The sequence below is a fragment of the Ochotona curzoniae genome, unplaced genomic scaffold (assembly GCF_017591425.1).
Source record: "Ochotona curzoniae isolate NIBS_2020 unplaced genomic scaffold, NIBS_Ocur_1.0 contig_883, whole genome shotgun sequence".
Taxonomy (NCBI): Eukaryota; Metazoa; Chordata; class Mammalia; order Lagomorpha; family Ochotonidae; genus Ochotona; species Ochotona curzoniae.
The window spans coordinates 33,113,947-33,139,906 of record NW_024466599.1 but is presented as its reverse complement, the minus strand read 5'-3'; the positions used below and the strand labels follow the sequence as shown (position 1 = coordinate 33,139,906).

The window sequence follows — 25,960 nt, the reverse complement described above, 5'->3', positions numbered from 1 at the left end:
CTTCTCTCTCCTTTCCCTGCTTTCCTTAGGTCACCAGGAGTTCAGATCTGCTTCCCAGCTGTGGATGCAGCAAATTGATTCAGGGTAAGCATGGCTTAGAGTGACTCAGCTGCACCCCCTGGATTTCTCTGGCTCCTAAGAAGATTTTCCAGCATACTGTATCCTCCTTTAATTATGCTAAGCAGAGGATGGGGGTTGGAGTTTGTCCACTTTAGCAGAGGAACTCTTATTTTCAACTTTTTAAAAAATATTTTATTTTTATTGGAAAGTCAGAAATACAGAGAGGAGGAGAGACAGAGAGGAAGACCTTTCATCCACTGGTTCCCTTCCCATGTGGCCACAATGGCCGGAGCTGAGCTGACTCAAAGCCAGAAGCCAGGAGCTTCTGTGTCTCCACACAGATGCAGGGTCCCAAGGCTTTGGGCCATCCTCAACTGCTTTCCCATGCCACAAGCAGGGAGCTGGATGGGAAGCGGGCCTGCTGGGATACAAACCTGCGCCCATTTAGGAAACTGGCGCATGTAAGACAAGGACTTTAGCCACTAGGTTACTGCGCCTTGCCCTCATTTTTAAACTCTTTATCCCCTTTGGCCTAGCAGCCTTGTTAATGCCTCACTAACATAAAAACTTAAGTCAAAATTCTGGATTCAGAGTCCAGAGTGCTCACCATTACACCATGGAGCCTGCCCCTAAGTCAAAATTCTAATGATGTGATTCTTTTCCTAGAACAATACAAATTGTAAGGATCGGTTCATGAAAGCATGAAAAAAAGACAAAGTGAAAGAAGATGAATTGGTCACCAAAAGTCTTCTTCTCCCAAAGTGCCAAACATAGATGATTTTACAAGGAAGCTTGTTTCAGATGATAGGAAATTACATAAAGTGTTTCATAGAAAACAAAGAGAAGAGTCCAACTTGACTTTATACAGTATATTACTCAGGTTTTGCATTCCAGGCAACAAATCAGATGCCAAAATCTCACACCATTTCTCCCTTGGTTGTCTCTGGATCACTAAGCACCATATGGAGTTTTTTGGAGTTGATAAACAATATATTTAATAAACTCTGACATTCACTTGTGGTAAAACAAAAAAGACCTCAGAGAAAATCAGTATTGGGAAGAAGCAGAAAAAGAAGTATATATCAACAACCTATAGCTATCATTATACCTATAGCTGTCATTACACTTAAGGTTGAAGCTACAAGAAAATGGCCCACTAAAACAAAGAGCAGATAATGAAAGTCCTCTGTGAAATGGAGGCCTAGTGGTTAAAATGCAGATTAAGGGGGGCCCACCACTGTAGCATGGTATACTAAACCTCTGTCTGAGGTGCTGGCATCCCCTTGGGTGCTGGTTCATGCCCAAGCTGCTCTACTTCTGGTCCAGATCCCTGTTTATGGGCTGTGAGGGCAATGGAGGATGGCTCAAAAGTCCTTGTGTTCCTGCAGCCATGTAGGTGACCCAGAAGTTCCTGACCCCTGTCTTCAGATAGGCTCAGCCCCCACCACTGCGGCCATTTGCAGGAATAAGCCAGTAGCAGGAAGCTCTCTTTGTGTCGCTCCTTCTCTCTGTGATTTTGCCTCTAAAAAGTGCTCGTGAGGATGCCCATGTCCTATATTGGAGCGCCTGGGTACTGTGCTCAGCTTGGTTCCCGATTCCAGCTTCCTGCTGCAGTGGACTCATAGGGGCAATGTCATTGGCTCAATTAGTTGGGTTCTTACCACACACATGGAGGACTTAGATGAAGGTTCCCACTTCCAGCTTTGGCTTGGCCCAGTCCTGGTCAGTATGGGCACTTAGGTTGTGCACCAGCAGATGGAAACTCTCTGCCTGTATGTCTCCCAAACAAAAAAATTACCACTATAATCATCTACTCAAACTATTTCGGTCCTTACCAAAGAGGATGGATAATTGATTATGGCTTTTATTTTTTCCGTGAACCACAAAGTCAATAACTAAACATGGTAAGAAGAGGCCAGTAATTGTCAGAAGTTTGACTGCAGGGGAAGGAATTGAAAAATCATCTGAGAAAGATATTTGGAAAACATTATCAGGAAAACCTAAACCTCTGCCATGCTTTGTAGTACAGAACATAAGGGGAAACCTGGAGACTAGAGTTCCTGATTTTGCTGGTGTAACATTCAGTTTCTTGGGACTAGTCACAGTGTCACTGTTGGGTTGACCAAGTTTAAGATTCTTCCTGATAAGTAACTTGATTCCTAAGGAGCCTGAAAGTGTTTGAGAGGTGATGGGATCTTAGCTGGGATCCACCAAGAGCCAGGTGGATCCACGAAAAGGAGAGTAAAATCACCATGGATTTGATTGACTGACAGTCTGGCTGAAGTGACAACTTGTTAGCAAGAGGGGAGGCTGTGGTTGAGTTTCAGCGGTATTGCAGTCACTGGTGCAATAACGCTTTCCTGCGGTAGGAAGGAGGTGACCATGGGGTTGGAGGTGACTAAGTAGCAGAAAAGGTGGCGGCAAGAGGACCTGGGAGATCAGAGGGACGGATGAGGTGGCCAAGTGACAGTAAAGTCTCATGTGAACAAAGTCTGAGCTAAGGAGGGGAAGGGAGGTGCAGGAATTGTGGCTCAGCAAATAAAGCCCCTGACTGTGATGCCAGCATCTCATACAGGTATACCAGTTCATGTCCCAGCCACTCCACTCCTAACCCAACTCCCTGCTCCTGGCCTGGGAAAGACAGCAGAAAATGGCCCAAGTGTCTGGGTCCCAGCCATTCACATGGAAGACCCAGAGGGAGTGTCTGGCACCTGGCTTTAACCTACCCAATGCCAGCCATTGCAGGTATCTGTGCAGTGAATGGAATATTTCTGTCTCTCCCACTCTTTCAAAATAAATATTTAAAAATATATATGTATATGTGTATATATATACACACATGTGAGCATATATGCACATGTATATATGTGTGCATATATGTATATATACATGTATATGTGTATAAATTATATATGTATATGTGTGTGTATATATGTATATATATGGAAAGAGAGAGAGAGAAGGGCTGAGAGACCACAATTGAAGATGATATGATGAAAATCACAAGAGTCAGGATGTTGAACAAGGGCCTTTGGAAGCTTAGGAAAGTCAAAGAAGGCCCAGGAGACACCTGCCTGAGGGAGCTGCAGGGCACAAGCAGAGCTCTATGAGGTGTGAAGCAATGGGGAAGAGGAAGACAGACCTGCTAACAGTGGGCTGGTGGTCCCCAAAGGCCCAGTGTGAGGATTTAAGGAGGGAGGAGGCAGGAAACTAGGTAAAACCAGCCAAGGAATGATAAGAGCAGAAGACTGTGCCGTAGGGCAATGGGACTTAGGTATGCTTGTGGGAGGGCCAGCCGAGGAGAAAACCCTTTCATCTCCCACCTGAAGTCCTTGTCCTGAGTGGTGGGGCCTAGAGGGATGAGCACCTGATAAACAGAAATGACACTGCATAGTGGAGGGTGAGCTGATTTGGTCCAAGTTCCCTTTAAGGGGTCCTGAAGGAAATTTCCCGAGAGAAAGGAAAATTCTCTGGAGGTGAATGGAAAATTCAACAGGCGACGGCCCAGTGCCCTCCGCAGGCTGTAGCAGCTTCAGAGGGCAGCAGCCTCCAGGGCAGAGGTGCTGGGCAGAGATAAGGTCTAGAAGAGATGGTGCAACTCACAAGCAGTGGCCTGTCCTCTTATCCCTGCTAATAAACAACAGATTCCAGGAATGCTGTCTGCTTGGGCTGAGCCGACAGGAACAATCCCAGCCGCATAAACACAGATTCCAAGCAAGCTCCTCTGGCCAAGGCAGGGTTAGGGGGTGGGGAAGGAAGCTTTAAGAAATGGCCAGTGCTGACCGTCCAAAGCTGGGCTGAGAGATGCCCCCTACACACCCTGGTCAGACAAGGTGTGTTCCCTTGGCTAGTGCAAGACCCATGCTGAGTGTCCTACAGCAAGTGACAAATCCCTTAGATTCAAGCTCCTTGCCTCTCTTTCAGTTCTCCAGGCATCTTTGGTTGACCCTGCCACACAGTCATCTAGCTAGCAACCGAGGACACCCTGTCCACTGCTGGACAGAGTTCCACGGTGTGCAAAACAGATCACTGTTGAGCAATGCCCTTGCCACACCCCAGATTATGACCTTACAAAGGTGGGACCCAAGAGCCACATCTTCCCTTGAACATATTTGAACATGATGATGTCTGCCCAATTGTAAAGGGGGATGTTCTTAGACGATGGGTAACTACTGACGAAGACCTCGCTCCCTTCTGGGCTGGCCAGAGAAGTGGTGTTGTCTACATTTGGTCTCTAGTAGATGGGCAGGGCTTGCCCTAAGGCCCAAACGAAACTTTACTCTCCACCCCATCTCCTCCAGGATTCCTGCAATTTGCACCATCAGAGATTGTTGGGTTGGTCTGTCTGGGTAGGCAGGAAAAGGAGGCTGAGCCATTAGCAGCGGAGCAGGCATGAGTGGATCAAGACATGCATTCTTGGAGGAGCTGAAACAATCAGCACACCCTAAGAACTGACAGGCGAAATCCTAGCCCAAGTGGATGGAAGCTTCTGTGAGGATCCTGACAGGCACCTGCCTTCTGGGAGCTTCTAGAAAGCAGTGGACAGATGAGAGAAGTCAGTTCACTGCTGTGGTGCAGCAGTAGGGTCTGAAGGAAATCCAGAAATTACAAAAACAAGGAAGGCTTGGTTATAGGAGCAGCCACAGCAGAGAGGGCGGGGGGTGATGGTGAGGGAGTCTGGGGTGGACTAAGGCATGAAGGGTGGGGTGCTTCCCTTGGCCTGGGAACACAAGGGAAGGCTTTCAGAGGAGGCCTGTGCTGGCTGCTGAAGAACTATCCAATGGCCAGCCGGTGGGTAGGTGGCATGGGAAGGGCACCAGCAAGGTCACGGCTGACATTGGACTTGGCAAGGTCCATTCTTTGGGAGCAGGGAGGCCAGTGAAGAATGAGGCTGGGCAGAGGCTCCAGGGTACAGTCGAGTGGATACAGCCATTTAACTCTGCTCCTTTCTGTGCAGGGAAGAAAGGCAGCTGGGCTGAGTCTATGGGGTCACTGTGCCCTGCATCACCCCTTAGGGCAGATTGCTGCCTTGTGCTGGCACACAGCAGGCAGGAGTCTGGAGCCTTTTTGCAGCATGAGTTGGGGTTTGAAAAGAGGAGTCCATTCCTGGGCTGTTCTGGGAAGCTTTAACTCCAACCAAGGAGCTGGCCCTCCCTGGCAGGATTTCTGTCTCTCTCTCTCTCTCTCTTAGCAGTGACTGGGGACTACAGTGCCTGTTTGGGAAGAAAAGAATTACAACCTTAAAAAAAAAAAGCCAACTAGAAAAGTCCAAGAACAACAGGAAGTTGAACAGGAAGTTCCCATAGAAGATGAAAATATTTGAGAGTTGTGCTGAAGGCAGAGGGCAGGGGAGGGGAGGCTGCCCGGGATACTCTACCCTGGGGGAGGTGGTATTGCCACCCACCCCCTCACCACATGTTCCTTTGGCCCAGTAACCCGTGGCCAGCCCTGCCCACTCCCAAGGCCTCCAGGCACATGCATACCTACATACGCACACATCCCAACTATGATATGTGCTTGCTCTGATGTCCCCATGACGCGCCTGCTGACGTACCTGCTAATTGACACAGATGCGTAAGAGGGAACCCAGAGGTGTGCAGATGCAGAAGACAAGTAAGCTCAGATACACTGTGCGTGCTGACTGCAGAGACCGCAAGAGCTGGCAGGCACGCCCTTCCTCTCACTCCCTGACATGGGGCCACCTCTCTCCCAGGATCTGACCTCTGGTCCAGTTCAGCAGCTATGCGACTTCTCTGGGCTGCCTTGTCCCATGCCTGCCCATAAACAGCTCTCCATGGGCAGGACCCCAGCTCATTTGAGACCTCAAAATGTCTTTTTTTTTTGTAAATCTTAGGATCTTCTACACCTTAAAAAGTTATGGAGACCCCAGAGACCTTTTGGATGTACTATATCTGCCAATAGAGTGGCATCATCTTTCATCTCTAGAAGCCTCTTTAGTGCACACTGCAATTGGAGACAACTGGGATCTCCATCGTGCCTCCCCATAAGCTCTCTATGGCATGTCTGGTTCCAGTAGTTGAAAATCTAGCACATACATACATACAGCTGGAAAGAAAAGATTTCCCTGGTCCCTGTAGCAGGCAGTCTCCAGACTACCTCCAAATGACCCCTCCTGCTCCCTGCCAGCCTAAAGCTCATCCCATCAGGATGCCTTCCTTTCATGGATGAGTACCTGGTGATCCACTTTCAAGAAGCAGGAGAGCACTTTAGTTTGTGAGAAAGTGAAACTCAAAGAGAAGTTTACTTTGGTTCAAAACAACTTTGAAATCCATGCATAGCTTCTTCCTAACATGATTCCTCAAGAAGCTTTTCAAAGACCCTCTCGCATGTAGCACAAGTGATGGGATAGTACTTTAAAGATGACGTGGCAGATGGGCTGCAGGCTCCACTCTTGGGGCTGCCCTCTCCTGGGAAGCCAGCTGTGCTCTTGAGAAAGATCCCCCTCCCTGATCCCGTCCGTCCATTGGGAAGGGAAGGAGCCTGCTGGCTAATGCCTGTCGAGGCCCGAGGTCCTTTGGTGGCAGACAGAATCCTAGCCACAGCCGTGGCAGTGAACTGGAAAGCTGGTTTCCCCTACTTGAGCCTTCGCCAGGTCTGTAGCACCAGCTGACACACTGATCACAGCTCTGGAGAAACGGAGGCATATGGCTAAACCACACCCAGCTTCTTCTTGGGAGAGCCTAAGTGGCAGGTATGTGCTCTTTCAAGATGCTGAGTTCAGAGGTAATATGGGCTTATCTTTGGGAACTGTTGTGCCAGATGTAATGACTGACTCCCCATCAGAATCGGCCTCTTTCCTCAGCAGCCTGCTAGCAGGTAGTACAGAGAGAGCTGGATAAAGAGCTGGGCCCTGCGTGGGTTATGGCCTTACCTTTCCCGGGGACAGGGAAGTACTTGCATGTGGCCATTGCTCCTTCCCAACAGTGAACTTGCAGGCAGCCTGCAGTTAATAGGGGGATATGACAGCAGATGGGGGATAGGTGGAAGCCATATAACCTTGCATCTCCCAGGCCTGGTCCTGAATGGCCCTACTCACAAGCGATTCTATTTTTTGTGCCTTTTTGGGTAAACACAGAGGCAGACAGACTCCAACTTTGCCTTGCATCCAATGAAGCCTTTTATCTGAACTGGCACACATTCACACAGGCTTGTCCATCCTTTGGCATCTACAGTAACCAGCCAGGGCCTCCCATCTCATGGTGGGACCAGGAAAATGACAGCCAAAGGGATTCCTTCTACCTTCTCATCACACACACAGCTGTAGTTCCTCCCTGAGCCTGCTATTACTATTCCCAAGATACATTCTGCATAGCTTCTGGCTTTTCCTGTGTTGGCAGGCATTCCTAAAGATGGTAAGGTTCAAGGTCACCTGGGGCACATGAGCCCCCTGAAGAGGAACGCACAGAGACCTTGGCCCAGGGGAGGATGGTAGGCCCCTCCAGAGGGTGGAGACAGCACTGGGACTTCTAAGGATCCATCCAAGCCCCTCCTCTCCGCTCACTCATCATCAGTTTTGTGCTTGGAACCTACTGTTTGTTTACAATGGGTTACAATGGGCTGTGTTGGGCTCACTGCACCTGCCGCTCCCTGGAACCTCAACAAATTTCAACAACCAAGGAAGCTGGTGCTCGACTCTGGTCTGTGGCTGGGGTTAGGTTGCTATGATGAGAGGTTAGCTTCTGGCAATGTCTGAGCGACAGGGTCAGTCTACAGCTGAGGGTTGGGGGTGGGAAGTCAGTCACAGGAAGGAGCTAAGGCAGCTGTGTTTGCTGAGGCTGCGTTTGGGCCTGGGGTGAGATTTTAGCACTTCCACATAGCTCCCTCTGACCCCGCACCCTGCTCCAGGGAGTCCAGTGTCCTAAGTGGGGGTGGAAGAAGCCAGCTCTGAGCATGAGCAGCAACAGGGACCACCCCATCGGGACTGGGGCTCGGGGAGGCCTTGCTTCTAGGCCTGTCGCAAGACACAGACCCTCCCTGAAGGGCGCAGCAGCTCCAAAGCTCCCAGACCCTTAGAGGCATTTCCTGTTTTTCAATGAACTGAACCCCTGCTTCCTGCCTAGAATAGTCCTCAGGGATGGTTGCTTTTTCTGATGGTGGGCGGGGTGTCTGGGCTGGAGGTTGCTGCCTTGCCTTGGACTTGAGGACTGGCTGTCACCCGGCTGGGCCAGGGGTGGCACCAGAAGAAGGGTGGGCAAGGAGGGAGAGAAGCATTGATGGTTTGACTCTGTTTCCTGACCATGCCTTTGGGGTCACATTCAAAGCTTCAAGAGACAGACAGAGCAATGTGTCTGTGGCAAACAAGTGTGTTTACATGTGTCTCATGTGCGGGTAACATTCACCTCCCCTTGAGAGAAAGGAGCGTGAGTGCAGGCTGTGTGCGGGGTTGACAGTGACCAGGGGCATGGCAGAGGGAATAAGTCTCTGGTGCCAAGTAGACCTGGATTCAGAGCTGCTACTGGGTCGTGGGCTGTGCGATCTCTTCTGTTTCCTGAGACCCAGCATGGAGTGGAGTGGGCTGCAGAGGCACACATGGTCCTAAGGGGCTCCATTAGTGCCTCCTTCAGGGATCCTGTGAAAGCCATGTGAAGCTCCCCACCCTGCAGGCCCACTTCCCACCCCTGCACACCAGCTCTGGTCAATTGCATGGCTGGGTGGGAGAACAGAATTTCCTGCCCAGCCCCGCCCACTTGCCTTGGTCCCGCCTGTCCTTCCCAGACTGGACTCTATCAATTCCTGTCCACATGTCAAGGTCATCCAGGCCCTCTCCTCCCCTCCCACTGACAGCCACACAGAAGGCAGATTTCAGTCCCCTCTCCCCAACAATGTGGGGCAGGGAAGAGGCAGTAGCAGCTCAGGCCATGTGCAGGGGGAGCCTGACACCAGATTGCCAGACATTGTCGGCCAAGCAAGGCCCACATCTCTGACGAGCTGCACAGGGGCCAGCCTTGGCTACATGGGAGGGCTGCCAGGATGGCTGGGAACGGGACAGCCAGTCCCTGCTGTGCTTAGATGTCATCTGGGCTCCTGTGTGCTGCCTTCTGTTTCACTGCCCTTGCCTCTGTGCTCAGCATCCGCTGGGCGGGGACCTTGCGAATTGTTTTTTTTTTTTTTTTTTAATTTTTTGTTTTGTTTTGTGAGGCGGTGCCTCCTAGGGCTGCTGAGCCACTGAGGCCCAAACTCATGACCAGGCAGTCACCTGAGCCTGGTACCTCCCTCATCCTACATCTCTACCTCCCACCCTCCTCCCCTTCTCTTCTCAGGACAATAAAGTGGGAGCAAAGTAGGCTTGGTCAGTTGGCAATGATGTGGACATTTCTAGATGCCCAATAATACAGATATTGGGTGTAATCAAAGCCCAGGCCTGGTGACCTCCTGATGAGTAGATCCCTGGAAGAGACTGCAGGAAAATAGGCTGTCTGGGCCCTGCTGGATTCAGAGCCCAGGGGACAGTAACGACACTGCTACAACATGGGTCTGCTGCAGAAAAAGCACTGTGCAGGTGGAACGAGCGTCGGGGCGGTCAGCTTGGCCAGGGTCCCCAGCTGAAGACAAAGGCTGGCTGAGGCTCTGCAGGCCCCGGGTGCCCCTTCTCCCACGTGGCTGCTTGCTGGCAGCTATGGCGTTTCTCCCCCTGCTTCTGTCCTTCCCGTGCTCCCCATGAGCCCTCCTGAAAACTGCTGCCACCTGTCCCACTCTGGTAACTCTCTCAGCCTGGCTCCAACTCTGCCGGTGGCACCTGTGACTGCCTTAGGGCACTCCTGGACCAGATCAGAGGGGAACTGTCAGGTCCTGTGATTGAGAGGGTGCTCATGGTCCATCCTGCAGGTCATTCTTCAAGTACCCAGGTCTTTAGTTCCCTGCCAGTGGAGTCTGGCGGCCATTGGCAGGGCCAACACAGACCTTGTCCTTGAGTTCAGTCTCCTAGGGTGACAGGCCTCTCTGTATTCATGCCTTGGGATCAGGGGACATGGATGGGATCTGGACATGATGCCCACCCAGGGGGTGACACAGAGCTTGGGGCAGTGGGAAGAGAAGGAGGGGCCTGCAGGCAGGGCCAGCTATCCCAGGCAGCTGTGTCCTGGGACCTGGGACTCCAAGGAGTCAAAGTACAGACAGTCCCTGACTTACATTTTTAACATTATGATGCTGCAAAAGCAGAGGAAAGCAGACTTGAGGTTTTGAAGGCCATTCCTTTCCCAGGCCAGTGATCCCTGGTCCCGCAGATGTGGGACAGATAAGGAGCTAGGGGCCGTGAGCCCAGCCCCTAGCCAGCCCCGCCACCACAGGGGAAACCTGGATTCTCCCCAGGAGTGAATGTAGCTAATATTTTTAGTAATTGGCAATATTTACCTACAATATTTACAATATTTTCCATTTTGACAACAGTTTTATATCAGGAGGGAACCCCACCCTAGGCCGAAGAACATCTGTGCTCTAAATTCAAACCTGGCCTCACTGGCTGTTCCACGTGAGGAATTTGCCAAGACACAAGCTAAGAAGTACTTCTTTTTTTTTTTTTTTCTACATGGATATAAGACCTAAACCTACATCCAGAAACCTTCAAACTCTTGCAAGAAAATGTAGGAAATACCCTGCAAGACCTAGGAGTAGGTCCCGACTTTCTAAGAAGGACACCAAAAGCAATAGCAGTTGAGAACAGAATAAACAAATGGGACCTCATCAAACTAAGAAGCTTCTGTACAGCAAGGGAAACAATCAACAAAGTGAAAAAGCAACCCACAGAGTGGGAGAAGATCTTTGCACACTACATAGGCGATAGGGGGCTAATTTCCAGGATATACAAAGAACTTCAAAACAACCAAAAAACCAAAACAAATAAGCCACTCAAGAGATGGGCACAGGAAATGGGCAAACATTTCACAAACGAACAAGCCCAAATGGCAAACAAACATATGAAAAAATGCTCCAATTCCCTGGCAATAAGGGAAATCCAAATTAAGACATTGATGAGGTACCACCTAACACCAGTAAGATTGGCCCACATAAAAAAGAACACCAACGACACTTGTTGGCGAGGATGCGGGGAAAAGGGAACCCTACTCCACTGCTGGTGGAGCTGCAAATTGTTACAGCCTTTATGGAAATCAGTCTGGAAAACACGCAAACAACTCAAAATCTGCATACCATATGACCCAGCAATAGCACTCCTAGGAATATATCCAAAACACCTGTTTCACGACAAACCAACATGCATCCCTATGTTCATAGCGGCACAGTAATTGCAAAAACATGGAAGCAACCGAAATGCCCATCAGCAGAAGATTGGATAAGAAAGCTTTGGTTCATCTACTCCATGGAATACTACTCAGCTATTAAAAAAAACAAAATGCAGTTGTTTCTTTGTGGCTAAATGGGCCCACATGGAAACTATAATGCTAAGGGAAATGAGCGAATCCCAAAAGGTTAGATACCACGTTTGCCTTGATTTAACCTGTAATTTTTGTTTGGTTGTTTGTTATTTTTTGAACCTGTCATTGATACTGTCTCAACCCAGATGTTTTGAAGAATTGAACTTGCATTATTTTTTTTTTTTTTTCATTGGAAAGGCGGATATACAGAGAGGAGAGACAGAGAGGAAGATCTTCCGTCCGATGATTCACTCCCCAAGTGAGCGCAACGGGCCGATACTATGCCGATCCGAAGCCAGGAGCCTCTTCCGGGTCTCCCACGCGGGTGCAGGTTCCCAAAGCTTTGGGCTGTCCTCGACTGCTTTCCCAGGCCACAGGCAGGGAGCTGGAAGGGAAGCGGGGCTGCCGGGATTAGAACCGGCGCCCATATGGGATCCCGGGCGTGCAAGGCGAGGACCTTTAACCACTTGCGCCACCGCGCCGGGCCCTAACTTGCATTATTTTTTTTTTTTGATTTATTTTTATTATTTTTTCATTGGAAAGGCAGATATACACAGAGGAGAGACAGAGAGGAAGATCTTCCGTCCGATGATTCACTCCCCAAGTGAGCGCAACGGGCCGATACTATGCGATCCGAAGCCAGGAGACTCTTCCGGGTCTCCCACGCGGGTGCAGGGTCCCAAAGCTTTGGGCCATCCTCGACTGCTTTCCCAGGCCACAGGCAGGGAGCTGGAAGGGAAGCGGGGCTGCCGGGATTAGAACCGGCGCCCATATGGGATCCCGGGCGTGCAAGGCGAGGACCCCCAACCACTTGCGCCACCGCGCCGGGCCCGACTTGCATTATTTTTAACATATTGTTTACTCAATACTATGTCAATTAATTCCATAACGTTGTATATTGATGCTGATGTTTTGTTGGGGCTTTTAACTGACCAGAACTTTACTCTGTTAGACCTACCTTCAGACCAGAGAAGGTCTCCCCAAGAGGCCACTGAACTTATCTGGACAATAAGATGCTGGACTTTATGCTAGGTATATGCTTGCAATGAAGGAATCTCAACTGAACTTGAACTGTGGTTATGCAGCAAGGTGGAGGAATCCACTATGGGGGGAGGGGTGTGGGAGGGGTGGGGGGAATCCCCAGTGCCTATAAAACTGTATCACATAATACTATGTTAATAACAATTTAAAAAAAAAGCTGATGGGCTAAGAAGTACTTCATTGGGTAATAGCTTAATTCATAATTTAAGAAAATCTAGCCCTATACTCAATTGATATTCGATTGATACTCTTACTTAAAAGTGAAGGGGTGCTGCAGCATGACAGGCCAGGCTGTTGCCTAAAGTGCCTGCACAGCACGTGGGTGCCAAGTCAACCCTGGCTGCACCACTTCCAATCCATTTCCCTGCCAACACACGTGGGAAAAGCAGCAGATGCCCCAAGTGTTGGGTATCTGCATTCACATGGGAGCTGGAAGAAGCTCCTGGCTCCTGGATTCAGCCTGACCCAGCTCTGGCTGCTGTAGCCATTTGGGGAGAGAACCAGCAGGTAGACGTTCTCTCTAGCTCTCCCTGTCTAACTCTGCCTTTAGAGGAAATAAATAAGTATTTAAAACATGAACTATGTAATTCAGCTATTGGTCAAGTCCACTGTTAGTTAATATCTGTTAACTGTCCTCTCCCTGCTCTATGTTCTGCTAAGGACAGGGTCAGTCGGTTGGTATCTCTAAGATTTATTTGAAAGGCAGAGTTACAGAGAGATCTTCCTCACCTGGTTCATTCCCTAAATGGCCACAACTAGGACTAGGGCAGCTAAACCCAGGAGCTTCCTCTGGCTCTCCCATGTGGGAGAGGGGTCCAAGCACTTGCGCCATCTTCCCCTGCGTTCCCAGGCACATTAGCAGGGAGTAGGATTGAAAGTGGAGCAGCCAAGTCTTGAACTTGTGCCCACTGGGATGCTGGCCCTGCAGGTGGTGACTTGACCTGCAACTCCACGGTGCCTGCTCCAAGGGTAGGGAGTTATGTGGGTTTTGTAACTGCTGGCTGATGAGGATGAGTGGATCGGTGAATGAATAATTCTGTGTGTCATCTGTTACATTCTAGTTGGTCTGTGTCACACAGACCTAGCCTGTCACTGGAAAATTTAAAGGATCTGGGAATATGGGCAGTTTTAAGTTTCTGATCCATAGAATGGAATGTGGATGTAAAGGCATCATGCAATCATAAGGCCTAAGTAAGTTTTGGAACTTATGAACCTCGGTTTGCTTGTCTATAAAATGGGTGCAACTGAATGATCTACTTTGTGTGGGATGCACTTAGGCCAAAGTTTGGAACAAAGATGATGTACCATAGTGAACACAAATGGTCAGTAACCCATAGGGTCTTTCCAGGGCCTCTCTGAGCTGCCAAGAGGGGGCCAAGCTCACCATGCAGGAGGTTGGCAAGGCAGAGAAGTTCACACCTGGGCCCAGAACTAAGGCTGGTCTGGGTCTCACCAGCATTCCCTCACCCTCTGGAGAAGAGGCAACAGTAAAATAGGAACTTGCCTTTCATTCCTGAGGACAAGGGTGCCTTATTGAAGCACTGGAACTGGGCTCTCTCAGCTATTCTCCCACCTGCAAATTGTCATCAAACCTCATTAAATGCTTATCTTGACCCTGACAAGCTCAAATGGATACACAAAGTTGAAGGCTGCTTCCGTACTACCCTTGGGGGCAACCTCTACCCACCCAGCTTTGCATAACAGAGGAGCCATAAATCCTCCACCCCCATTCTGTGCCCACTCCCCCTTGCCACCTTTCCTTGTGCTGCCCTGGTCACTGGTGGAGTTCTCTGTTTCTTTCATCCATTTTGCACGCTGCGCTTGCATAGGACTGGTCTAGTCTCCTGCTGGTTGTAACTTACTGAGGGCCAGACCTGGTCTCCACGATTGTGTTCCCTTCTTGCTCCTCCCTTGACGGGGACTGGGGGTGTCATGTGCCTCCAGCAGCGAGAGGGCCAGAGCAGCTACAGAGGAGGAGGAGAGCCAGTCTCAGGGAGAAAGGAAAGGTTGTTGTCAGCACTCCCTACCCTCTGCCCGTGGCTCAGGCTGCACAGGGCCAGGCGGCTGCAGGGAGGACTCACAGCACGGGACCACACACGGGGCCGTGGGGCTTTCCACCCTGGCATGTTTCACGGCAGGCTCCTGACATGGTAGGCCTTGCTGACACCAATTTACAACTGTGGAGGGACGCGAGTTTAAAGAGTTGCAGTGACCTGGCTGAGGAAGAGCTGAAACCAAGGACCACTTGTGCCGGCTCCCTGTGTTGGTTGCCTGGTGCACGCACCCCGACCTCTCGGGCCACACCTGAGACCTGGCACGAGTGTGAAACAAGCAAGCCTCTTGTTCTGTTTCCTGTAGTCCCAGCAGTACACCAAGGCGAATTTGTAAATGGAAATTTTAAAGCAAAAAAGTACATTTTACTTACAGTTCTGCAGGCTCCAAGTCTTAAGAGCAGAGCAGCGAAGTGTGGCGGAGGTGCACATGAGAGCAAAGGCGAGGAGGCCAGGCACAGGTGAACTTTATAACAAGCCCTTCTCGTGCTAACCCACCACTCAGAGACACGTGGCCTTCTTTTTTAACAAGCCAATCATGTGTTAAAGGCCCCACCTCCGGACACGGTCATCTGGCAACCAAATCTCAACATGGGGTTTCGGAGGGGACAAGCCATGTTTGACCCATAGCGAAAGATCATACCGTGTTCTGGGGAGTAATTGTTTTGGGGGGATTGAAGCACAATGCACATGAAGTACATACATAGATTCTAAGGGCCAAGTTCAATGACTACTGCCAGGTGAACCGCTTGTTTCCAGCCCCCAGCTCAGGAAGCAAAGGGAACTAGCACCCCAGAAGCCCTCCGTGCTCCCCTATCCACCTCTCCTCCTGACAGGAACCGTGAGCCTGGTTTCTGGCTGCCGACTGGTTTGCATTAACACATGATAGAATGGAATCGAACCACGTGTAAGTCATCCTGACTTCTTTCAACTGTAAAGCTCAGCTGTGCTAATGCGTGTGCCTGTGAATCATTTGTTCTCCCTTCAAGATGGTCATTTCTTCTGTGAAAATCACAACTCACACATCCGTCCTCTAGCCGACACACACATCAAGGGCACACAGATGTGACTTTAGTGGCTGCTGCTACAGTTTTCCAAAATACTTACCAATCTCATACAGTGAAGGTTCCAACCTTTGCTTCTCTTGTGGCTGCTTTTTGGCAGGTGTGAAGTTTGATTTAACTTGCATTTCTCTGGTAACTAGGGAAATTAATGGTTCTGAGCTTTTATTATCTGGTGCTTTAAAACATGGAAATTTATCAATCTCCTTACCTATCTCAACCACTACTAATGTCACACATCAAACATCCTGTAGGCTCATGAAAAAGCCACCATTTTCCTGGACAACAACACTTCCTGGTATTCTTTCTGCTAATAACAAATTTTTCAGTTGTCCTGGGAGGCAGACAACTGTCAGGACCAGACTCCTGGAGCCATCACTGCCCGCAGTGTGCATCAGCAGGAACCCAGCAGAGAGAGCCAGGCAGAGCCTCAACCCAGGCCTTTGGACATGGAATGCTGGTGTCTTCAAGTGGCATCTTAACAGCCATATCAAACCCATGCCTCTCTTTCTGTTTTTGCTTTTGATTATTATTACTTGTGAGGCAGGAAGTTGGAATGAGGACCCAAATACAAGTGCTCCAAGGGGTGTCCCCACTGGCATCTTAACTGTTAGGCTAACCACCTGTCCCAAATAGCTTTGTGAATAAACATCGCCTGCTTGTTAGCCAGCTGTCCATCTTTTACAGCAGATACCTCAGAACAATCCTTTAGCTTAAAACCAACACAGCACAACACACTATCCCATTACCTGGGATAAAGCGCTTTACACTGCAGTTGGATTTCACACAGTGCCTTTGCCTTCTGGCCACCTCACAAACAGCCACTACTGCCAGCATGATGGGCTGACACTCCTGGGGAACTTCTGAGTATCAAACATTCTTGAACAACCTGTCATGGAGAAAGAAGCAGAGGAGCCTACAGGAGTCAAGTGAAAAGGATGAATGGCAAGAATAGAATCTGGTGTGAAAGAAGAGCCCAGAGAGTCCCAGGACAACCAGGAAGGACCAAAAAGGTGGGCTGAAGAGGAAACCCCAGGCAGCTTTCTGGGGATCCCAAAGGCACGGTGAGCTGAGCAGCAGGCCAGGAACTGAGTCTCCAGGAGGTTGCAAAGAAGTCCAGCACTTGCTCCTTTGCACTGACAAACTCATAGATGCCACCTGCTTTCTTGTCCATCTCCCAGGATTCTAAGATGAACAGGATAGTTCCCCTCCAGGCCAAGGTAGCTGGGACCACGTCTGGTCTGCATAAATCTCCTTAATCCCTTGGACTGGCAGCCCCAGAGACACAGAGCCCAGGCCAGGCGAGAATGCAAACAGGACTACCTATAGTCAGGTGCATCTCCCAAGAAGGAGAAGGCTCATCCAATATACAGTTTGGAATCTTGGACTCGCAAATACAAGAAAGGCAAAGGCCTCACTAATGCCCTTTGGCCTCTCATGAAGGCAAGAATGAGCCCTCCTGGAACTGGGACGATTCAATGTCATTGTATTTATTAGGTTCTGAAACAAATACACATTCACATCCTTTTGAATACAGTACATTTGGCACAATAATGTTTACAATGAAATAACACTAATGAATGGCAAGATATTAAAATTACATCCAGAAAGAAAATGTACAAATAAAGCATCACAATACAAAAAAAATCCCTAAAATTGAATACACTTTATATTTAGCCAGAATTATTTTTGCACATAATTTAAAAAGAGGTAATTTTTTAGCTTTCTTTTTTTTTAAAGCAAGAGTGCGTGTTTTTTTTTTTTTTCTTTCTCACCATTGGAGGAAAAAGTTAGGTTACCACTTCATAAAATCCATAAGAGAACAGCTATCCTTCATATATTTTTTTGGCATTTTTGGACTCATTTTTTTTTATGAGAGAGAGGGAAAAGTGGCAGAAAGGCTAGAAGGAAATAGAAGGAAATGGCAGAAACTGAACATCGTGTCTGCTTCCAAATGCTTATTGAAGATGGAAGAATGAATACTCAAGGGGCACACCAGCCTTTCTGTGCAGACTTACGTTGATCTAAATTCTACTGATGTGAGAACATTAGTAGAGGCATCTCAGCCAGCCAGGCTTTGGGTGCTAAGAGGGAGCCAGGCTGCCCAGCTGTCCAGATCTGCTGGATGGAATGTATTTGTTGACTTCCTAGCGAAAGTGCCAATTGTCCCATAGGAAAGATGCAACACCCCACTGCCTGGCAAATACCAAGTGCTTGGAGTAGGCCCTTTGGCATTGCATTAGAACCTGTTTGGTTGTCCAAAGTTCATCATGGTGCAGGAAGCAGAACAGAAAGAGAGAGAGAAGAGAGGGAGAAAATGAGCGAGCAGTAGTTATGCATGAATATGATGGGCAGTATTGTCATGTCTCCCTAAAAAATGAGATGATGCCACCATGAAGATGTTTCTGTGCTTGTACTCAACTCCGGAAGAAAATCTCTCCCTAGGATGTCAAGTTACCGAAGATAAATTAAATTAGTCTAAAAGTTCTTCATCACTTCACTGGTATGCCAAACACATGAACTGATACAGCATAATATTTAATATTTGCAACTATCGTAAGAATACATAATAATTACACCTGAGTTTAAAAAACAACAATAACAACAACAAAATGAAACAAAAGAGAACTGAAGGTCACCACCAGGAGTGAAGGCTGAGACCAGCCCAGATGCAACAGGGACACAAACTCTCTGTGGGCTCAAGACGGTCACTACCTGAGCTTTGGAATCCCATCAGAATCACCCCTTTCTCTCTGAGTCTAACAGAGCACAGGAGAGCTGTGTGTGAGACTTAACATAGCTTAATCTATGTGTGCATCTTTTAAAATAAACCCAAATGAAATAAACAATATGGAGGACCCCTCCCCTTCCCCCTCAAAGAAACACATTTATCTCTCGGTAACTTGAACCAATACAGAGTATTGCACCTGGACATTACTATAATTATTCTTTCATACATTGAAGTTTTATAATATGCCTGAACATGCAGCAGTTGATACCTCTATATTCAATGAATGAATTCCACAGGCCTTGCAGCAAACACTATATACAAAAATCTCAAATGTACAAAAAGGCAGAAAGCTTCATTCGTGCCACTTTGCCACTCACAAGTATATATATTGAGGGAGTGCTGGGAGATCCACGTGCAATAGGTGGAATGGATTCCATTCCCTGCTCAGCCAGTTCAGGAAGATAGGTGATCCGATGACCTCTGGGAAACATATACACAACGCCATAGAGACCCTTGAAAATCAAAGAATACAATGCTGTTCACATATCTACAGGAGGTAACATCACATCCATGAGATGGTGTCCATGTGTGTTGGCACCATGTCACCCAGAAACAAAACTCTGAGTGCATCCTGCCACACGGTCAGTTTTCAATCCCATTGCTCTTCGGTCTCCTGTCCTCAGCATCACCCATGTTGAGTCTCATTCTGCGTGTTCCCAAGGCAGGTATTTCCTATTTCACTTTACACGTTTAAGGTTGAAAAATCACAACACAGTAGTACTACCATTTTGTAGAAGTGCGCAAAAATAACACACTGCTGCAGAACACAAATAGCATTGGTGCTGGGAACACAACATGACTCTGGAGAGAGAAACTGGGAGGTGAGCTTGGTTAGAACTCAAGGTGGTGGCCAGTGTTGTGGGGTGGCCTCCGTGTTCAGGCAGAACTGCAGTCATGAAGACCACCATTTGTCTCTTTTCCTCTCGATTCCTTCATGTACCACGAGAACATCGATGGCAAAAACCTTGAACAAATGGTTTCTCACTGTGTATTAGCCCTTGAATATATATCTACCTGTTAATATCAGATATTCATAGTGGAATTGATATCTTGTGGCCAATTAAAAAGCAAATTGGATAATATGTTACCAAATGTTAACAGAATTCACAATCAGATCTCATTTCTTTTTTTTCACGAGATGTTGACTTACGTGACTTCAACATGCTCCAAAGCTGAAACCAAAGCAAGCAAGGAGTAGCCACTGCCAAGCAAACCAGCACAGCTAGCCAGCCTGTGTTTCTCCCTGTCTCCCTCCACCACAGGGATGCCGGGGGAGGAAGCATTAATCTCCTGTCCTGGGAAGAAGAGCAGGGATGACAGGCCAGTGGGGACAGTGGTGACAAAGCGACAGGTGTCAAGACTCTATGTCAGATGGCAGAGCCACGGCTTTTTGTTTGCTTGCTTTCTTGTTTTTCTTTGTGGTCAAAGAACTGCAGTTGCTTTGCCACCAGGAGTCCCCCAGGTATAGGCCCTGGCTTGGCAACAGTTGCACACAGCAGTGTGCACAGCCAAGCCCTGACCTATTGTGAGTCTACATGAACCAAGAGTGCCTTTTGGTCACCAGGTGGGAAGGGAAGGGTGGCCCTGGGTAAAGGGGATGCAATAAATAGAGAATGGACACGGGGCTGGGACTCCAGGGAGAAGTAGTTCGAGACCTTCCAAGCCTCCAGAACACAGGAATCTTGTGGTTGTCTCTTCTTTCAGCTTCTGCAGACTCCAGCTGGAGTAGCCTCTCAGGGCATCAGGTCTTCACCAAAGTAGGAAAAGCCTTTGAATTCCTCCTGGTTGATCTGCTTCACAATGGCTTCGTCTACCAGTGTGAGCACTGGCTCTTCCCGCGTAAAGTCTTGGTCAAAGTTATTGACGTCTCTTTTGGTTTTCTGTGGGAAGAAAAGAGAAAACCCTGAGTGGCAGCTGACCTCCACCCTGAGGCCCACCCATGAGGAGTGAGCATCGCACTGTCAGTCTCTCGCCCACGTGGGCCTCTAGCTACTGGGAGCAGACACAGGGCTGTTCCAAATGAGGCAACGATGGATGGCCCCAGGACCCAGCGGTGACACAGGAGAAGAGGAAGAATGAGTCAAGGTGAGAAGGAAGAAGGGGCGAGAGGAATGATGGAAAAGCAGGGAAGTGGGATTCCCATAGACTCAGGGGTGTGTGTGTGTGTGTGTGTCCACACACACTCACACTTGGGCAGAGTGGGACACAACCCTCCCATCAAATTCCCTTCCAGCACTGGCTGGAATGTTCTGGCTCCATTAAGATTTCCCTCCTTGTGACCCAGGGAACAAACTTGAAGTCCCTGGAGGCAGCATGCCCTGCTGCTGCCAGGCCTGCTCCCTGTGATACCTGTGCCTGCACCTTAAGGCTGGACTGCTTCCTGGGATGCTCCCTTCCATCCCTACCTGCTCTCACCATGAGCCCTGATTTGTGTTCCGTTGCTATTTTCTGTTATTAATCCCAATACATTGATTTGCCATGATGTGTTTTTGCTTCGGTTTTGGCCAAGAGCTTCTTAATGGCAGGGGCCTTATTTTATTCAATTATGGATTCCAGCCAAATCCTCAGCTCTAAGCATCCATTGAGCAAAGCCAGAAAACTCATCGCTGACTCCAAACCTCGGAAGGAGCTTCACCTATTTGGACGTTCAAGTCCTTTGCGTATAACCATGCTGTGGCATTATGTATACATCTCCAGGAGGGTCAATGGATGGCCTAGCTTACAGAACTGATTTAGTAGGGAATAGAATCCATTCCATTTGCTGCATGTACATTTCCCAGCACCTGCTAAATACATGAACTAAGTATAAATCCTTCTGTGCCTGCAGGGTAATGGTGAAGAGCAGCAGTCAGCCAAGCTACACACTAAACCCGAATTCTGGAGAAAAGCAGAATGTGTAAAATACTGTCACCTGTCATTCAGTGGAGTTGAGAAGCAGAGTTTTCCCATCTAGAATACATTTCTTGGTTAGGAAGCATTTCACAGAGAAGACAGGACTTGGTCTAAGACATGAAGAATGGGGTTACAATTGTGTTGGAAGAGATGGGAGGAAGGCAGCACTTGACAGGAGGAAAGAAGGAATGAGGTGGGGGCAAGAACACAAAAGACAGATACGTAAGACAAGGTGTTTGCTGAGTTGCCTGGGGCAGAGCCAGATGGGGACATTAGCAGGGCAGAGTGGAGTCAAAGTTGCTCTGCACAGGCCTTTAATGCCAGTCCTCTCCCCTCTCCCAATGTATAAGGTAATGTGGAAGGACTGGATACTCCATCGTATTTTTCAGACCCTGATGGACTGGTATTGCCTCAGATTAGTGACCAGGAGGAGGGAAGAAATTCTATGGAAAGATGAACATTACTGTTTGTAGGAGGAATTAATAATACATCATGCTCCATGGAAATAAGAAACCTCAAAGATGCTACTTACTAGTCCAGGATAAAGCTAATTTTGAGGCAAAGTTGTAGTTCATATGCTGCTCTTGGAAATATTCCAAGCACATTGGCAAATAAAAGTTCTAGAGCAAGAAACCCAGGTTCCCTATTTAGGCTTACCTTTCTCAAACTTGGCACAACTTTAGTTTTTTCCTAAAAAGTTTATTGACAATTGTTCTGACTGCAAAATCATGAAGAACATGGCCTAGGAAAATGCTGGTCTATAGTTTGCAAAATTTCATCATGCTCATTGCACCTCACTCAGTGTTTTAGAATGGGTAGGCTTCTGACCCTGACTTTGTAGGTGAGGAAGCAATGGCCCAGAGAGGTTCAGTGACTTGTGTTGGAGGAGCAGTCATCTAAGGAGGAAACAGCAGAGCCCAGACTCAAATCTTGGTCTCAGCCTGTGCCTCTCATGGTGTGGCAAGGTTGGAAAATTAGGCACCAAAGAAAAAGGAGAGGCATGGCAAGTGTCAAGTTCAATTAGGAGACATTAGATAAAGACATGGGGTTAAAGCAAAGAGAAAGGCCTACCAACAATGGCAGGAGGGGCTGCGGATCACCAATGCAGTAGGTAAGAAGGTGAACTGGGCCTCTGTTTCCATGTGACCCCAGGCAGGATGGCACAGGGATGAGTTCATCTCTCCTATATTTCTACACCTTCAATCTGGCTTGGCCTCTCATCTCTGAGCTTGGATAACTTAGTTAAGTAGATCTCAGAAGCTTGGGAGGAGGCAGAAGGGAGTCACAGAAAACCCAAAAGATTTCCAGAAGGAAGATCTGCAGCTGAAGGATGCATATGTTGTCCTCCCACCCTTCCACCCCTGAACCCGATATAGGAAAGCCCCTGTGCCAGGAGGGCTCTCTGTGCTTCTGTGGTTTGTACAGAGCCAGAGGAAAAGGGAGGCCTTGAGCAGAGTGGGACTCCAGAGAGGAACAACAAAGACCGTCCCCAGAATGACACACATGGGTGGGAGGCTGGGGCCTGGAGAAAGGGTGTGACTATGCCTCTCTGGAGATTCCTATCGAAGGAGGGAGGGATCCACTGACCGACACTCACAGCAGGAGCCTGCCTGCCTGCCTGCCTGCCTGATGGGGTGAAACAAGTCCAAAGGAAGAGTTAGGAGGGGAGGTTGGCACCAACTGGGAAGACCTGGGGATGGTTCCAGAAAGCAACCAGGGGCCATCCCTGCTGGGAGCTGCAGTGCAAGGCCAGGGGGACATAAAGAAGAGAGAGAAAGAGTAGGGCAGCAGCAGGGAAACCCTCCAGCTGCCCTGGCTAAGGACGGGTCATGCTAGAGTCTACAGTGTTCTCAGGGGTACCGTGACCTCCTTCCTGGCTCCCTTTCTACCGACCACTACTGAAGTCTCTATAAAGAACTCCAGCAAGAACTGGGCTTCTCTGGCCTTGGTTTTCCATGCATAGTTACTGATCTATGCCATAGCTATCGGTCAGCAGAGAAATGGGGACTTGCTTTTGGTTCCTGAGGCCAACCAAGCACAGTCATGGACCCAGATGCTCTGAGGATAAGGTGTCTTAATTTTACAACCTGCTAGTTGTGCACCAAGTTGCCAGGCTACACAGACAAGCCAGGAATTGCATGCCCAGAGGACTTCTTGGGGTTCCAGATGCCTCTGTAGCATTCTAGAGAGCTCTACAGACTCAGTTTGCCCACCCACCGCCTTGTTTGATTCAGCTGGCATCCTGAGGAAAGCCTCTTCTGGAGCTACTTTAGGTGGATGCCAGTTACCCATGTCCAGTTATAACTCACGTCCTTACTATGTGTAACTCTCGACTTGTCACCTTAGAGGTTCCAGACAGCCCTCTAACTGTGACACGTAGGCACCCAGCACCCTCCAACATGGAGAAGAATGGAGATTCTATCCTTTGCTCATTGACTTTGTTCTTGGACAAGCAGCTGTCTCCATTCCAGAGCAGGTTCTAGCAGGCCAGCTCTGTAGGAGACTGTCCTGAGCCTTGGTCATCCCACATACCTCCCCTAGGACACAAATGCCAGACTCCTTGGTGCACACGTGCAGCCTGAGGGTAACACTGATCCAGGGAGCGAATTTGTAGCCCCCCCCCCGGGGGCCTCACCCTGCAGCCTTTCCCATAGCCTTTGGCCTACATTTAGGCAAGGCTACATGAGGGAGGAGAAAGGTCACTCGTTCCACTCTTACCCTAGGCAGGCCCTTCCTGGTTATGGGACATCATGAGGCTAACTTCTCTGAAACTTGTCCTTTGCATCTGTAAAAAGGGGGTGATCAGTGGCATTCCATAGGTTGCCTGGAATACTAACTGAGAGGCCAAATGTCAGGCACCCTGTTGTATACACTGACCCACAGCATGCACCCAGTGGACAGGAATTCCTCCCCTGCCTCTGAATCTTAGCACCTGTACGCTATGGGCATGCACCAGGGATGGCTCCCCTGGTTACCCTGCACTATCCATGATAAGCTTTATGCAGGCAGGGGCTCAGTCTGGATCTTCTCCACAGGCCTCCAACTCCTGAGCCAGTGCTGAGTGGGATCTCTCCAACCAGCCCAGTGCTCCCCCCAGCGATTGAGTCTTCTAGTCAGTTGCTGCTCACTGCTCCTGGCATAAAGTTCCCACACACCCATATTTCTGAAGCCCTGTGGGATCTTGCCCAAGCTGATTTCCCAGCCTCATCTTCCTGATGCTGTTGAGCCACGTGGTTCTCCACATCTCCTGGCTTCTTGCTTGCCAGCCTTTGCACAACACCTCCTCGCCTGCACTTCCTTGCCTGCAGCTTCCTCCGCCTTTCCCCATCTTGGTGTAGAGACTCTGCCTGCAGGAAGACTTCTCTGTCTGCAGGAAGACCAATGTAAGCAAAGCATCTCATGACTACCTCCGTCACAGCTCCTAAATGATCACACCAAGGCTCTCCTTTTAATTTGCTTCTGCAATCACACATCATTCTTTCCTCAGTGAGCCAATGCCCAGCACATGTTAGGTACTCAGCAGACACCTGCTGGGCAGGAATACATGAATATACTTTTTTTCTTGCTGCCACTTGATCTACAGCCAGGGAAGTGATTGGAACTTAGGGCCAGTGGCTGCTGTTCTGCTAGAGAGCATTTTTTTTAACTCTGAGAAAAAGAGTTGGGAGGGTTGAAGACAGGCGGAGGTTTGAGTCACAGAGGACCTACAGTGAGAGAGGAGACAACTTGCCCATCACAAAGCCCTAGGGGCCTGCAAAACAAGGCCTAATTAATGGACACTCTTCTCCCAGCACTTTGGGCATGACGGTTCTCTAACTGCTGGTATGAGATGGAAAGAGCCGGGCTTTGGGAAAATTCCATTGCATTCCGGCAGCCGTGCTGAGGGACTTGGTGGATTTGTCCCTGATCCCTGTGCTGGGTGCTAGGGGAAAGAACATCCTGGCCTCCTCTGGCATCCCTTCAGAAACAGGGCCCTGGACCCGAGAGATCAGGGCTGACCATGAGGGGGATGGTGTATTTCTGGGGTGTGCAGTGGAAGAGGGATGTGGAGTTTGTGTAGACACAAAAGTGCTGGGCTCCCTGTGAGGCTGTTGTTGAGAACTGAAGCTCTCCCAGGGTGGGTGGGATGGGGGGGGGGGGAGGAAGGAGTCGGCCTTCTCCATGGGGACAAAGAGGCTCCATAGGGTGGCAGTGTTGGGACCCCGAAAGCTTGCTCCCTGTCTGGTTACTGCAATTCTCTTGCCACTCTCTCCGTGCCCAAGTCATAAACACAAGCTCTTGGGGATCTAGGGATTGCTGTCTCTGTCCTTATCTGATCATCAGGAGATTAGCAGATGTCTTGGCTCTGAAGTGCCCAGAAAACTCCCTGATCCTTCAGGCATGGCCTCGGGGCTGCCTTTCATGTGGCTGCCTGGCACACCCCACCCACCTCTTCCCCTTTGCTTGGCATGACAGCAAAAGCACTGTGACCCAGGCCAGGGTCCTCCAGCTCCTGGGTGTGATCAGATCCAGGGAGACAAGCTGCCTTTCCACGCCCCCAGAGGCCACACACCAGGCTCTGACACCCTCTTAAGTCTTGATACCAACCTTAGCCCACCTCACCCTGCTCTCTGGGCACAGGATGCTCCCTCTACCCCATCACGGTCCTCTCTTAGCTTGTATGTCTCCAACCCT

General features: G+C 49.1%; 1 protein-coding gene across 1 annotated transcript in view; it reads right to left on the bottom strand.

The window, feature by feature from the left end:
• Positions 1-17,077: 17,077 nt before the first annotated feature.
• The window catches only part of PRKCE (protein kinase C epsilon), a 473,728-nt gene continuing 464,845 nt past the window's right edge, over positions 17,078-25,960 (bottom strand). Inside the window, exon 15 of the mRNA XM_040993202.1 lies at positions 17,078-20,274. Within this exon, the coding sequence (XP_040849136.1) occupies positions 20,128-20,274 (147 nt within the window). The 3' untranslated portion in view covers positions 17,078-20,127. The remainder of the gene's footprint in view (positions 20,275-25,960) is intronic.